This window comes from Astatotilapia calliptera, chromosome 2, assembly GCF_964374335.1.
Source record: "Astatotilapia calliptera chromosome 2, fAstCal68.1, whole genome shotgun sequence".
Classification (NCBI taxonomy): domain Eukaryota; kingdom Metazoa; phylum Chordata; class Actinopteri; order Cichliformes; family Cichlidae; genus Astatotilapia; species Astatotilapia calliptera.
In genome coordinates, this window is record NC_137423.1 from 21,001,138 (window position 1) to 21,015,967 (window position 14,830).

At 44.0% G+C, this 14,830-nt stretch overlaps 2 protein-coding genes across 3 annotated transcripts in view; one reads left to right on the forward strand and one right to left on the reverse strand.

Annotated features, from left to right (window-relative positions):
• myot (myotilin) overlaps positions 1-7,685 on the forward strand; it is a 32,069-nt gene extending 24,384 nt beyond the window's left edge. For both annotated transcript variants that reach the window (XM_026186441.2, XM_080306069.1), the window contains 8 exons: positions 767-917; positions 1,115-1,216; positions 1,812-1,849; positions 2,786-2,924; positions 3,039-3,246; positions 3,353-3,518; positions 3,639-3,772; positions 6,656-7,685. In XM_026186441.2, the coding sequence (XP_026042226.2) occupies positions 767-917; positions 1,115-1,216; positions 1,812-1,849; positions 2,786-2,924; positions 3,039-3,246; positions 3,353-3,518; positions 3,639-3,772; positions 6,656-6,798 (1,081 nt within the window). In that variant the 3' untranslated portion in view covers positions 6,799-7,685. The remainder of the gene's footprint in view (positions 1-766; positions 918-1,114; positions 1,217-1,811; positions 1,850-2,785; positions 2,925-3,038; positions 3,247-3,352; positions 3,519-3,638; positions 3,773-6,655) is intronic.
• A 1,509-nt stretch (positions 7,686-9,194) lies between these two features.
• hdac3 (histone deacetylase 3) lies at positions 9,195-14,560 on the reverse strand. Its single transcript, XM_026186455.2, has 15 exons — positions 14,363-14,560; positions 13,584-13,666; positions 13,287-13,429; positions 12,945-13,026; positions 12,261-12,317; positions 12,116-12,171; positions 11,897-12,030; positions 11,388-11,468; positions 11,222-11,295; positions 11,071-11,135; positions 10,884-10,973; positions 10,747-10,805; positions 10,418-10,497; positions 10,163-10,320; positions 9,195-10,080 (listed from the first exon to the last, which is right to left on the reverse strand). The coding sequence occupies exons 1-15, from the start codon at positions 14,415-14,417 to the stop codon at positions 10,011-10,013; spliced, it is 1,287 nt and encodes a 428-aa protein (XP_026042240.1). The 5' UTR covers positions 14,418-14,560; the 3' UTR covers positions 9,195-10,010.
• Between the last annotated feature and the right edge of the window lie 270 nt (positions 14,561-14,830).

Genomic DNA, 14,830 nt, shown 5'->3' on the forward strand with positions numbered 1-14,830 from the left:
CTGGCCTGGGAACGCCTGGCTGTTTCCCCGGACAAGCTGGAGGAGGTGGCCGGGGAGAGGGAGGTCTGGGCTTCTCTGCTTAGGCTGCTGCCCCTGCAACCCGGCCCTGGACAAGCGGAAGAAGATGGATGGATAGCTGTACCTAATAGATGGCTGCCTGAGTGTACACACTTTGAACAGATGTCAGGTTCTTCAGAGTTTAGAATAACTTTTAACCAGCCATGGAGCTTTGACAGGACTCTGTACAGTCCTGTGAAATGAGTTAAAGGAGATTCTACTTATTTCTCCGTGTTTTTAAGTGTTGAACTCAAAGTAATCTTTATTTTATAATAGGCACTCAGTCCAACCATTGTCTCAAAGCTATTTAGCTCTCTCTCTCCCCAAACTATAATCCAGCTTTCCTGTTATTGGCTGCCTGTACAAATAAAAGATTTTACTAACAGGAGGCTGGAGCTGCTCACGGCCCGAGCTGTGTGCATAAGACGACCATAAGAAGAATATCCGCCCTTACGCGACGTTGAGATTCAAGAAAAAACAACCCAGCAGTCTGAAGCCTAAGCTTTTAGCTTTAGTCATGTTTAGTATGAGCATCCACCAGTACTTTATTATTGTAATATTTGTTGTAGTAAGTATGCATATAATCCTTTCAGTGCATACATTTGTGCTTTCTTTTATATATAAGAAAAAAGAAACGTCTAAATAAAGTAGGACACAGGAAGTAAGGAGAAGGGTTCAGTTCTCTCCCTCCTTCCTTTCTACTTCACAGCCTTCCCAAACCCATACTGAAGAAGGCTATAGCTCCTCGACCGTCCTCCGCCCGCTCCACAGATGAAGACATTCAAGGTTCCAAAGACGCTTTGATTCAGGATCTGGAAAAGAAGCTTCGCTCAAAGGAAGCCAGGAGGAGAAACAGCCAGGTGTGCCCCCCTCCTCCACCACACACACACACACACACACACACACACACACACACACACACACACACACACACAATGTCTGTTTGAAGAGAATGCAGTGCAGTAGTTTACCAGAAATATCAGTGACCCATTCTGTGTGTTGGTTAAAAATGATGTAATCAATTAAAACTTACCAACATGAAGCTTCATTTTTACAGAAGCTGTCTTACGAGGAGCGCATGGCTCGTAGGCTGTTGGGTCCAGACAACACTACCTACATGTTTGACCAAGACAATCTTTCAGACTCACAACTCGACCAGGTACAGCTTTGACTTTCTCCGTTATTATGAAAAAATTTCCAATCTCAAGAGAGCGTTTCAGAGTGTGCTGCAGGGCTGACGTTCATGCTGGCCCTGTTCCAAAACCCATTAGCTTTCATTTAGTCGTTAAGTGAAGACCTCGCATTAATACAGTCATTTGGGTTTGAATAGCAGAGCAGGGAGCCAGTTTCCCTCTCGGGGCCTCCTGATGGGCTCCCAAGCTTGAAGATGAGAAAGTGCAGCAGTATAATCAGCAGCCACAGCGAGCGGCTTCACACTGTCATTTTGACCACGTCCTTGTGTGTGTGTGTGTGCGCGCGCGGGATTGTTCTGTCAAAAAGCCTGTTGCTCACAGGGCTTTGCACCATCTAATTTCTCTCACACACACATCATCCTCTCAAGCCAACGAGGTTGTCAGCAGCTTTTTCTAGCTTGTTTCTGGGAATGAACCTCTCAGTCGTGACAACAGCACCATTGTGTCAGCACACACACACACACACAGTTGCTGTCATTCCTGTTGACCTGTATGAGCTAGTTTTCAAAGCTGAAACCTACAGTGTGATTGTGTCAGTTTATCTCAGTCTTTCTGTTACAGCCAGATTCACCAGAAGGAAGACACACGGGTGGACTATGGTAAATACAACTTCTACATTTGCACAGAATGATTAATCCAGGTTTCATTTAATGTTTATCCAGCATCTGTGCACTTGTGCACTTCATCTGCAGGCTAAAAAACAAAATGGCAATTATTTATAAGTAGATTTGATATTTTTAATCTGTCTGATGCTGCAGGTAGCACTGCTAGAACAGAGAAGGCTGGCAGGTTGTAGTAATTTAATCTAAGCTAGCAGTTTGAGTACAAGGAGCTTGTGTTTGAGCTTGTTTTAAAATGACTTTGTAAACATGCCTCTGGTGCTGGGAGCAGCTGAAAATGCAGCTTTATTTAGGCTTAATCTTGTTCAACAGCAGGTTTGGTGCAAGATTTACTTCTGTTTAAATCTTATACTTTTCCACAAAGACCTGCTCCTTTAATAATATCATATGCTTCCATAGAGGTGATGCATTTAGGCACAGTGAAGGATGTTGGGGCATCAAGGGTTCAGTTTAGACAGTTTAGAGTACGTCCTGACTTCCTGGCTCAAACAGTAGCTGACCATTCAACCTGTTCAGCATCCTTTTTTTGTCGCAGTTTATTTTTTTGAATTGGCTAAAACTGACTTTATATCTGCAGAGTCTGTGCTGCATGAAATGCAAATGTATACCATTCTAATAGCAGATCACTGAAGCAAGAGAAAAATGAAAACAAAGTTGTGAAATTATACACTTTACCTCAGTTAAAGCCTCAATTTAAAACAAAAGCCAAGCAATTAATCGTTGTGCAAACCAACCCCAGCTGTCTGCTGGTAAGGAGGCTTAAGTTCTTCATAGCATATTTGTGATGTCAGTGGACAGAAAAGGAAAAGCAGTCGTGTTAGTGCATTTGCTTGCGTGCGTCTGTGTGTGGTCACTAGTTTCCTGTAAAGTTCAGTCATTGAAAGTGAGGTTATAAATAAATAATGTCCTCTGCAGGGGGAGGCACCACTCGCGCACAGATGAGAGGGGTAACGAAGGATTGGCTATCCAGGAGAAATGTTACGCGCCTCGCTTCCTGCAGGTCCCCCCAGACCTCACAGTGGAGGAGGGGCGCTTCTGTAGGCTTGACTTCAAGGTGGCTCTCTTAAGACTGAATACTTCAAATAAACTTTGCCAGAAGCCTAACAAAATTAGGTTCAATAAGCTGTTTTTCACTAGTGATGAATCATGAAAAATGTGTTAATTTCAGGTGGGAGGCCTCCCAACGCCCGATGTCTCCTGGTATCTGGACGGTAAAGCCATTCGTCCAGATGACTACCATAAGATGCTGGTGTGTGAGAAAGGGATGCACTCATTCATCATAGAGATTGTGACGGTGCATCATGCTGGTGTGTACGAGTGTGTGGCCAGGAACCGAGCCGGGGAGAGCAGATTTACCATGAGGCTCAATGTAATCGGTAAATATTAGCATACTGTGCTCTTCGTCATGGCGACTGATTTAACGATACCGCCTTTCACCGTGGGAGAGGACCTAATCACATGTATCCTCGTTCGTCTCTGCAGCTCAGGAAGCGCTCCGTCCTCCTACCTTTGTCCAGAAGATGGTGAACTCCAGAGCTCTAGAGGGCGACACGATCAGGTTAGAGTGCAAAGTGGATGCTTCCCCTCCACCGCAGCTTTTCTGGAAGAAGGATAAAGACATGCTGCGCATTGACCCCAACAGAATGAGGTGCGTCAGCTTAAGTTCAGACTCCACTGTTCAGGTGATGATACCTGGCATCGACTCTGTGATTGTGACACTTTAGCCCGTATGTGTAACTTTGCAGTCTCTCTCACTGTTTCACTGCAGTCTGTACCAGGACGGGTCAGGCCGCCAGTGCTTGTTGATAGAGAGGGTGATGAAGTCAGATGCTGGCTGGTACACTCTGTCTGCCATCAACGAAGCTGGCATGTCCACATGCAACGCCAGGCTGGATGTAGGAAGTAAGTCTGTTCATTTTTATATGCAAATAAGCTCTGAGAGGCCGCCTCAGCTATCTGCTGCATGAGATACGACACGCTGCTCGTTACCATAGAAGCCCAGGCTGTAAAATCAAACACCAGATGGAAAACGCTGTGTGCCCGGTGTCTCCATGAATCCCGCTCTGTCTCTGGGAGCTCATCAAACAAATGGCGCGTTATGTGATCGAGCGGAAACTCGATGAACGCACGAGGCTCCGAGCTGCCGAGGAATACGGTATAATCGCCGAGCGATAACTGTGAGGCAAATACAACACGGCTATTAGGTTTCTGCTTTCTCACATAACACCATCTGCTCCGTGGAGAGGTCCTCCATACACAGCAAACATGAAAGTGAGTTTAAAGCACTTTGTCTGAACCAGAGCTCAGAAACGGGAACTCATCAGGAGGTTTTTAGAAGTGAAGACTATGGCGTTATTTTTGTGCCACTATTCTGAGCGCACGTTAAAAAAAACATTGTGCATGTGTTGCATTTTGAGGAGAAATTTATTTTGAGCAAAGAAAAACTGAATTTGAGTGAACAAAATTAATTGCTGTATTTCAGTGTTTGCTATTATCCACACACACAACAGCAGCCCCTCTCGCTCAGTTTTTGCATTTGCGCTCGCTCGCAATGTGTTGCGCATGCTCTCAACATTTCTGCCCGTGCGCGCTCAACTCTTTCTGTACACCGTTATATTTGTTCCACAAAACCCGCCAATCACAGACTTGGATGCAAAAAAAATGTGATTGGCTGTTTTGGTCTCCAATCAGCTCGAAATGACGAAATGCAATATCCCAGAATCCATTTCGTCCAAAACTCAAACGAGGCAGTGGTGGAGGAACACAGAGGGGCGGAGTTTGAAATATTACTCTTTCTGGGTCACAAAATAAACTTTTAAGATATTTTCATGCGAGAATGGTGCTGTGTAAACTTCAAATACCTGCTCGATTTATCAAGACATCACATATTCGCAAAAGTGCTCTAACGTTCTATCGGATTGTCACAATAGAGTAATGTTTTGCCCACCGAGGTGTTAAGTCGGTTATGTGACTGAATAGTGTGGATTGCACTGGGTTAGGATGTTACTCAGTGATGACAGAGTTCAGTGTGTGAAAATGCAGTTGAAAAGCACAGCGTCTGGATACGTCTCCTAACTCTTTCCATGTTTATTCATCTTAATTAAAATGAAAAACATTTGATGGTGCAGAGTTTAGTCCAAACGTTTTTAATCTGACACCTTAGTCAGTTGATAACATTTCAGACTTAGACCAGAAGAGTAGAGGTTATCTGATCTTAACTTTAGGCCTTTATGCTTAATCATTTTTAAATTGTTCCTGTTTGTTTTTTTTGTTTTTTTGTTTTTTTACATCATAGCCTTTCAGTGTTGAAAATGTTTTTAAAAAGGAGGGAATAGTAATAGATACCATAGTTGTGTCTTCATACAATGCATTATTACAAGAACTTTACTAAAACAGTATTCAGTTAGGGCTCAGCAGCAGGGAAGGCTGATGGTGAACTGAAAGGAATGCTAAATGCACTTTAGCTTAACCTCCTAAGACCCGAACTCTTTCGTGGCATGCATTTTTAATTTCTCTTTGCTATTTGGGCTGATTGGGACCTCCATCCAAGCATCCATCTTCTTCCGCTTTAGCCGGGGCCGGGTCGCGGGGGCAGCAGCCTAAGCAGAGAAGCCCAGACCTCCCTCTCCCCAGCCACCTCCTCTAGATTATCCGGGGGAACACAAAGGTGTTCCCAGGCCAGCTGAGAGATATAATGTCTCCGGCGTGTCCTGGGTCCGCCCCGGGGCCGCCTCCTGGTGGGACATGCCTGGAAAACCTCACCCAGGAGGCATCCTTGTCAGATACCCGAACCACCTCAACTGGCTCTTTTCAACTCCTCCACTTGGGGCAGGAACTCATCCCCGACCCGGAGTGGGCACTCCACCCTTTTGCGGCTGAGAACCATGGCCTCAGATTTGGAGGTGCTGATCCTCATTCCCGCTGCTTCACACTCGGCTGTGAACTGTTCTAGTGCGAGCTGGAGGCCCTCACCCGATGAAGCCAACAGAACCACATCATTTGCGAAAAGCAGAGATGATTGGGACCTGATTAATGTAAAAACAAAGAATTACTTTTTGTTTTTACCTGATTTTTTTTTCTGAGAAAAATTAGATCCACATATGACATTTGCTTTAAATTTCAATGGAACAGTGGCAGTAAAACGTCCTCGTAAGTGGATATCAGGCCCTCGTAGAGCAAAATTTTGGTCTAGACAACCCAAAATGTGACGTCCACATATGTGGACGGCAGGTCCTAGAAGGTTAATAACAACATATATCAGTGAAGTTGAGCTGAACTAATTCTGTACCAGACAAGAGTCTGCAGCCTCGTCATTAAAGAGTAGAACGTTTGCTTTGAAAATATAAAAAGGTAAATTACATTAAGTGGTGAATTTCTATGTTTACTAAAGATGTTTTTTTTTTGTTTTTTTTTTTTTAAATTATCAAATTTTAATGGTGACATTATTGTATGTGGATATGATGAGTTGGTGTTGTGGGTTTGTCTCATTCAGGCTTGTGGAGGTGAACACTGTGCATCCACTGTTCCTGCATATATGTGCTGGTCACATATCTGCCTCTGAGCTATGCTGTACTGTGGCATGCAGGGTAGAAGAGTTATTTTCAGACACCTGGCATGAGAGGAATTTTTCTCCCCTGAGTGTTAGTAAGATTTGATGCTGCTCTCAGGGACAGGAAAGGTGTTGCTCTGCTTTCTTTAAAAACTTTGATTTATAATCAAAGTTTAAATAAATAATCTGAAAACCCAAAACAATATATTAACCCATCGTCTCTCCGCCCCTACCAGCCCGCACAACTCCGGCCATGAAGACTGCTCCTGCTGGCTCCAAGACTCTGAAGCTGCTGTCCTCTCTGAGCCACGTCCCTGCTCTGACGGTGGAGAGCCCCGCCCAGCACACGGCGCCGTTGTACGAGAGCGAAGAGCTGTAGACCCACACGCTCCCACCCTCCACTAACCACCATGTCAGAACTGTAAAGAGAGGAGCCTCTGACTGTCGCGTCAGGGCCGAAACATGAGTGCAGACTAATAATCATCGCAGCGCGCACAACTCACAGTAGTAACACATTCACTAAGCTTCATGCAACAGCAAAGCACATCTGCCATCTTTACAACACTTGGGTAAAATGATTATGATGCAGCATTGGAGACTTTTTACTGTGGGAGAGTTTAGGACTTGTTCTCGTCCATGTGCTGCTGTTTGTCACACTGTTTCTGCCCATCTGTCTGTCTGCTCTGCTTTTTCCTCTCCGTCTCTTCATGTGCCCGTCCTGGCTGCTCTCAGCAGAATGCGGCTCCTCGGTCATGGATGTATTAATAGAGCTGGGTATGTTGTGGCACAGGCTGCGCTGCTGTCAGGTTTGGTCCCAGTGGGCAGCCACATTACTGCAACATAATCTCCTCCAGTCCAGAAACCATTTTCAAAACGCACATTTCAAGCAATGATGACAGGACACCGGCCATATGTTACTACATGTACTGAATATTTAAAAGGTTCTTTAACATTTGCACATTTTAAGTTTTTTCCCATGTCTTATTGTAAAATCTGTGATTGGAGCAGGCCAAGTCAGACAAACTGGATGCTGCTGCACAGGGGAGGACAAACATCCTCTGCACAGCAGTGCATGTGTTGCAGTGCACCCTTCAGATAAACTCTTCTATGGTAGAGAGTAGAAAACAGAACCAAGTCTTCCCACAATCCCACACTGTCTCTACACATCACACTCACTCCACTTTAATCCTGACAGCTGTCTGCTTATCACTCCTCTGTCCATCCATCCATGTTCTTAACCACTTATCCAACTTGGGGTTGCGGGGGGGGGGGGCTGGAACCTATCCCACCTGTCACGGGAACAGACAGTAAAAAAAAAAAAAAAAAAAAGATGGACGTAGCCACTGTGACGTCACTGATTAGTGAAGTCCCCTCTGAAGCCTCGAGCCGTTTCCGTCTTTGGTGTTTTGAAACAGGATGTGATAGGGGAGGGGCGACTCGGACTGTGAAACTGAGAACACCGCATGCTTGTGATTGACGCGTCGTTAGCCAATGAGAATATCCTGGACATTCCTCCTTTCTGGCTCTAATAATAACCGTAATTCCATTATTCAGTGTAACCCGAAACTAGTCACGGAGTCATCAGGAAAGTGTTTACAGAGGTCACACAAGAAGAAAGCCTAGGGCTATTTTCCCCCATAGCTTCTATACAATCAAGTCTTTTTGCAACCAATGTTGCCCCCTGTTGTCCATTTAACAACAATGCAGCTTCAAAGCAAAGCATCGGCTCCACTTTTTAGACCTGCTTAAAGTTACGTCCATCTTTTCTGTGCTGTCACAGGGTGAGAGGTGGGGACGCCGTGGACAGGTTGCCAGTGAGGAGAAAGAGTTCTGTACTCGTGAATTACTGCTAAGGATCATTTTGTGTGTCCTTGCATTAATGCTGCCTGTGGTGTGTCTGTAACGCTTTTTAAATGATCAGATTCTCTGCTGTTGTATGAATTTAATCGGGTTGAAATGTTCTGATACAGTTTATGTGACTGAAGCTTTTTATCAGTGTTGAGACTTTTCATGTGTGCAGCCTTTTGCTGCTAAACACAGGCTGCCATCCTGATACCTGAACCCAGAACGTGCTCTGAACTTTAAACGTTTACACTTGGTCACATCTGCAGTGCAGATACGTTTGAACTCCAGACAGAAAATGTTTTTTCCTGTTAAGCGTACAGGCGGGTATCAGCATGTCAGCCTCAGTCTGTCTTTTGGTGACTTTATCCAAATGGATTCATCAGATATGCTTAATTTGCGTGCTTACATTGAAACTGCTTGCTATTACCAGCCTGGAGCTCACGTCACAAAAACCAAGATGGAAACGTGTGTTCTGTGGCCATGAAAATCTGGCGTTGACCCCTGTGTGGCCACGGCCTCGCAGTGACGGTTGTTTGCTGAGGTCTGGATAAACTACATTTTCTGCCTTAATGTAGTCCCAGGTGTTACAATAAGTAGTGTCCTGTACTGGTCTAATCCACTGGTTTAGCTAGTTGATCTTCAGTTGGTCACTAAGACATGCGGCTCAAATGGGCTCAAATGGGGTTAAACTTTTATAAAGCACAGGACTAAGTCATAATTCAGAGATTTTAAACTGCAGTGTGTACTCTCCTGTACTGTTTGTTGTGACAAGAACTTCTAAATATCACTGGATGAATGAGGAATAAAGTCTACACGACCTTGACCTCATGCATTTTTCTTTTTTTGATCAGCTTCAGTTCAATGTCACGATGTCGCCCTCAGGTGGCAGCAGAGAAAACGTACAGATAATGTGACACACACACACACACACACGGGTGAGTCAGTTTATTAAAAACAAGTTGAAGACGATATCAAAATTGACAAAAAAGCTGTTTATGACTAAAAGAGGGCAAAGTGTTTCTACTGTGGCTGCCAAGACCACAGACAGAACTGTTCATCTGCAAAAGCATGATCAGATAATTTACAGGCTTCATCAGCAGTTATCCTCAGTTTTGTGCAGAACAGCAACGGGTACCAGAAGAAACTGGAGCACAGGCAGTTCTTGGATCAGCTTCTGCTCGGTGGCCTTGCATACAGAAGCTGCCAGATCAGTGAGAGTTGAAATAGTGCCCTGCTCTGTGCTAGTGCTGGACTTCTCAGAGCTGTAAGGCACATGAATAATGAGTATATTTGAGATTGTGTCTTTGAAAACTTCAGCAACCATCTGAGCAGGCCTGTGTGTGACTAATGCCACCGAGCAGGCACTCCCACGTTTGTTTCTTGTTATGCCTTTTCCTTCCCACCTGGTGCTAACTTGGTGTTGCAGTTTTTTCGCCTAATGCGCTCTGCCCTCCAACCAGCTGCTCACAACTCCTGTGGACTGACTGGTGAATCTAAATCGTAGGCTGTGTGCAGCAGAAGTCTTTCAGAAGCCAAACATTCCATTAAGATAACATGAAGATCATGAGCAGAAAAAAAATGAAACAAAACATCTGGAGCACAAACGAGAAAAAGAGCAGCACGTCTGATATATGTCACGTTTCTGTGTGTATACAAAGACCAGAACGCACAGGAGTCTGTTCTCAGTCTTTTGAGTCCTTCAAGAAATGTTTTCTTTGTTGCACCACAGGGGATTTGAAAATACCGTCAAATTTCTACGTCGCTCTCTTTGTCGTTGTCGTGGTCACCATCGTAGAACTCGTTTGCTGCCTCCGGCCTGTGGGAGTCACGTCATGAACAGTGAGGATCGTGCACACCAATCTTTTATAAATACACGCGTGTTGCTGACTCGTGCTGACCTGGTGTAGTTCTCCTCAGCTCCCCTCTCATCGGGGTCGGGCTCGTCGTTGCGCTCGTAGCTCAGCATGTCGGACGGGACGTCGTGGATCTGAACGCTGGGCGCGTGGTTCAGCATTTTCAAGTTCTCAAACACCGTCTGACGGATTTGCTCCAAATACTGCAAACACGTGAACACAGCGAGAGGGTCGGCCGACTGCATGTCAGGATCTCTACTGTGCACTTTACACCAATGAAAAGAGGAATGATGCTTTTACCTGTCGGGAGTTCTGGTTTTCTATCCTGGTGCTGACATCAGGGTGCAACGTGAAGTCTGGAGCAAAGTACTCAAAATACTCTGCAGACGAACCAAATCAGACAAACAGGATGTTCCAAGTATTTCTGTTCACTTTCCTTCTTGTTTCACCCGCAGTCCTCTGTAATGTCACGTGTAGCGACTCTAAGAGTAACTACTAACTGGCTTTTAATTTGTTGTTTATGCATAAATCATTTTTCAGGCTCATTGTGACATCCTGGACAACAAGAACGCACAAAAACAATCCAACAAAGATATTAAAATCTCACTGAAACATGAAACATAGCTCACCGCTGTAAGGCAGCTCATCACTGATGGATTCATCCAACAACAGAGACGTCTCATAGGTCCTACAACACAGCACAGATTATTATCATCATCATCATCATCTTAAAGCTGTATTCATGGAAAGTGCACATCAGACTGACCAACAGCGAGCCACGTTCCTCACTGTGTATCCTCCTCCTCCCAGAACCAGCAGAGGGATCTTAAAGCTCTTCACAAACTCCACACACTCACTGAAAACCACACACACAGATTATGTTGCAACTATCAGTACTCATGTGCTGGCTGTTTAAAAATATTTGAGTTCAGCTGGAAAAAACTTTGTCTCACCCGTGTCCTCGGATACTGAGGTTGAAGCAGCCCAGCCTGTCACAGCCCAGCGAGTCCGCTCCACACTGCAGACAGACACACACCAGGTGAGGCAATCGCACACACGCAGATTAAATCATACAGAAGCAAATGATAGGAGCTACTGACTGACCTGCAGGACGATGCAGGTCGGCTGGTAATAATCCACCACCTGTCTAATAACAGGCTGGAACAGCTGCCTGTAGCCTGAAAACAAAACATGCAAACACGTTGGTCGAATCTCATGTGATAGTCACAGAACAATAAGAAAGTGTGACCTCATGTGTTGTTGCTCTCACTCTGGTCATCGATGCCGTCTCTGAGAGGAACATTGAGGCAGTAGTACCGGCCGCTCTCTGCCCCGACCTCGTACATGTCACCTACAGGAAGCAGAGCGAAGAACAGATGACGAACTTCTGTTGTTGCTGGACTTTTAATTCCATTCAATGTTTCCACAGTCAGAAAAACAAACACTACTTTAGAGTCTTATTTAAAAATAAAATAAATAACTGCTAAACAGCTGACTCAGTGACAAAGGGCAGCCCGGACAGAGTCCAAGACAAACTTAATAGGGACCAAACGGCTCATAACAACAGGGTCAGATACACCCTGAGTCTACGGATAGAAACCCGCCTGGAATACACTTATCATTTATCTGCTTATACAGCTGACAGAGGACTACTTCAGTATTTCTATGTCTTTAAATTGGACTTTTGGGGCTGAATATGCACGCAAGTAAAATAATAAATGATATAAACACCACTATGTGGACAGCAAACATTTGTTAGATAATTAAAGCTGCATTTACCTGTCCCTGGGAAAAAGTAGTTTCCATATTTGTGAAAGGACACGGTCATGACTCGGTCTGTGAGGTAAAAGGCTTCCTGGACGCCATCGCCATGGTGAATGTCTATGTCAATGTAAAGAACCCTGGGGTGGTACCTTGAACAAGCACAGAGCAGGAGATTTATGTCACAAACAGACACGGTAAAGATTCGAGGAGAGTTACTCCGGAGCGCCGTCTTACTTGAGGAGCTCCAGTATACTGATGACGATGTCATTGACATAGCAAAACCCAGAGGCCTACACCAACACAAGAACCAAAAAAGACATTTAACTCAAATGAGCTGAACAGAGAAGACACACATCAATACATGTGGCTTTGTTCTAACCTCAAACTTTTTGGCATGATGCAAACCTCCGGCCCAGTTTATAGCAATGTCACAAATCTGGAAAATAAAGCAGAGTCAGCATCAGTTAGAGCTCACACCTTTAACTGACCACGAAGCTGAAGACCATGACAGTTTTAAAGGATGGAAAGCAAAACAAGAAATCAGAAATGTCTTTGATGAGTAACGATTTTAGTTTTTAAACACAAACTAAAATATTCTCACAAAACTCCTCAATGCTTCTCCTATCCTCCCTTTAAGTTCACTTTTTTCTGATTAGCTGCCCTTTACAAACAGAAAGGGGGTGTCCAAATTCATGGGCTGCATCCTTCTGAGGACCCGGCCTTCACGGTCTACGTGAGGATACAGCCCATGAATTTGGTCACGACCAAAGACTGAACAGCAGGTCTACTGCTGCTGGGAGAGAGAGAGATACGTTCCCTCCAGCAAACATGAAGAGAGGCCTTTCTTCTTCTTTCTTACTTCAGCTAGAGAGCCTTGGCCACATAGAACAATCAATGACTCAACCTACTCCTCAAGGATATCACATAAATGAGTGTCTCTGACGACACTTTAAGTTGTAATTCAAAATGAAACCAACAGATGCCACCCTAGGCTACCTCAGTCTTGTTTTGTTTTTTCTCTGTAGCACCAAAACCATCAGCTGGGTTTATGTGTGCGTGGTACCTTGTGGTTGAGCTGAGTAGCCCCCTGTAAGGATGCTCCCGTGTATCTTGAGCAGAACTCAAACAGTCCTGGAAACACCGGACTAAAACACACAGACATGAAATATTTAAGTTATGGGTTTGTCCGCCATGATGATCAGAGAGGCTTTTATGCTGAAACATTTACAATCCTGACAGATGAGATGTAAGAAAAGGAAGTTAGCTGCTTGAAAACTACAGTCCTTAGTTCCTATGGAAGCAGTAAAGGTGTACTTAGTTTTTCACAGGTCTTGTGAAAACTTCATTAAATCCTTCAGATTCTTTTTCTCGATAAAAACGTATTTAACGAGAAAGAGACACTCACCAGTCATCTCCCACATTAAACGCGTTGAGACTTTTTGTGAAGCCCTGCATGTTATTGGGGCTGACCTTCTGTAGGAAGTCAATGTAGTCTTCAGAGTGGAAGCGACACATGTCATGCTGAGACGCTTTGTAGGGCTTAAACACCTGGTGGGAATAAGAACATTTGATAGAGTGCAGCATGAACTTGTTGTTTCTAATAAAAAACAAACAAACACAAGATTTATCAAATGTTTTTTCAGTGTGAAAAGCATCAACAGGTGTGAACACGTGACAGTATCTGTCACTACTGCTCGCTCACCATCATTTTCTTGTAAAGTCCATAGTGCAACACCAGACTGTGAGTGAGAGACAACCGGTGAGGCTTCATCGGGTGGCCAGCACCTAACAGAAACACACAGTTCATGCATTACAGGGCTTATATCTGCATCTCACAGACATTAATCAGGTCAAAAAAAAAGAATTAAGTGTACACATTATGGCTAATCACCTAAAAGAGAAACACGGTTGAAATTGGTACAATTTATGACGAAAGAGATTTGGAACACTGAAACAGCCATCCATGCGCTGTTACAAAAGCGAAAATACTTGAGGTAATTCGCAAAATAAAAATAAAAAAATAAGCACGGTAAGTATATCCTGTGAGCATGCGTATTGCTGCACTAAAGTTTGAATTTGTACAGTGTATCATTTCGTAAAAGCAGCATTAGCGTAGACAGACATATTACTTTATTTATCGTTACTGTTACACAACCGCCACGTTATCCATTCAGGACACCGTAGGAAGCACCGAGACATCCTAATAAAAGCTTTACAGGCAAATACTGAACACAGGGCTACAATACGCGTCAATAACGTTACATCTTAAGGTTAAAGGCGCAAGCAAAGCCCAACTGTAATATATAAACAAATCAAATTAAATATTAAAGCGTAGCAGTGACGCAAAACTAAATGTTAAAAAGAAAGAAAAGAACTGAGAAAATAAGAATAAAGCACAGTCTCGTACACATTAGCATGTAGCTAGCTTTCCTTAGCATCAGCTCCCTGAGTAGGCCGGTTCACTATAATAATTAAACTTACCGTAGTGGAAATTGCCCACGTCTGGGTCGTAAAAGTAAGATGTTCTATTGGTCATTCTGAAAGCAATGTCTCCCGACTTTCTACGAAAAACTGTTGTCGTCTTTGCAGCTACAAAACCCGCATTTTTCTTTCAATTAGCAGATAGCCGCCATAGTAAACACCGAGGCGTCTGCGTCATCACACGGAGACAGCAGCGACGGGGAGGGGATGGGTGGGGCCACGGAGCCGGAAAGAAAAACAACAAAACAGCCGCGACAGATGGAGAGAAAGTTACACTAGCTTTCTGTATTTTTCATTACATGAAGGTAAAGAAGTGCAATTAAAAAAGAGTGGAAAGATACCTTGAGCAATGTGCTTAAGTTATACAGTACATATAATATACAGTTTACTTTAATAAACTCATCCACACATAATTAAAACTTATATTTTTTACAAATCAGTGCAAATACAAATCCCCTGGTCGGGTCT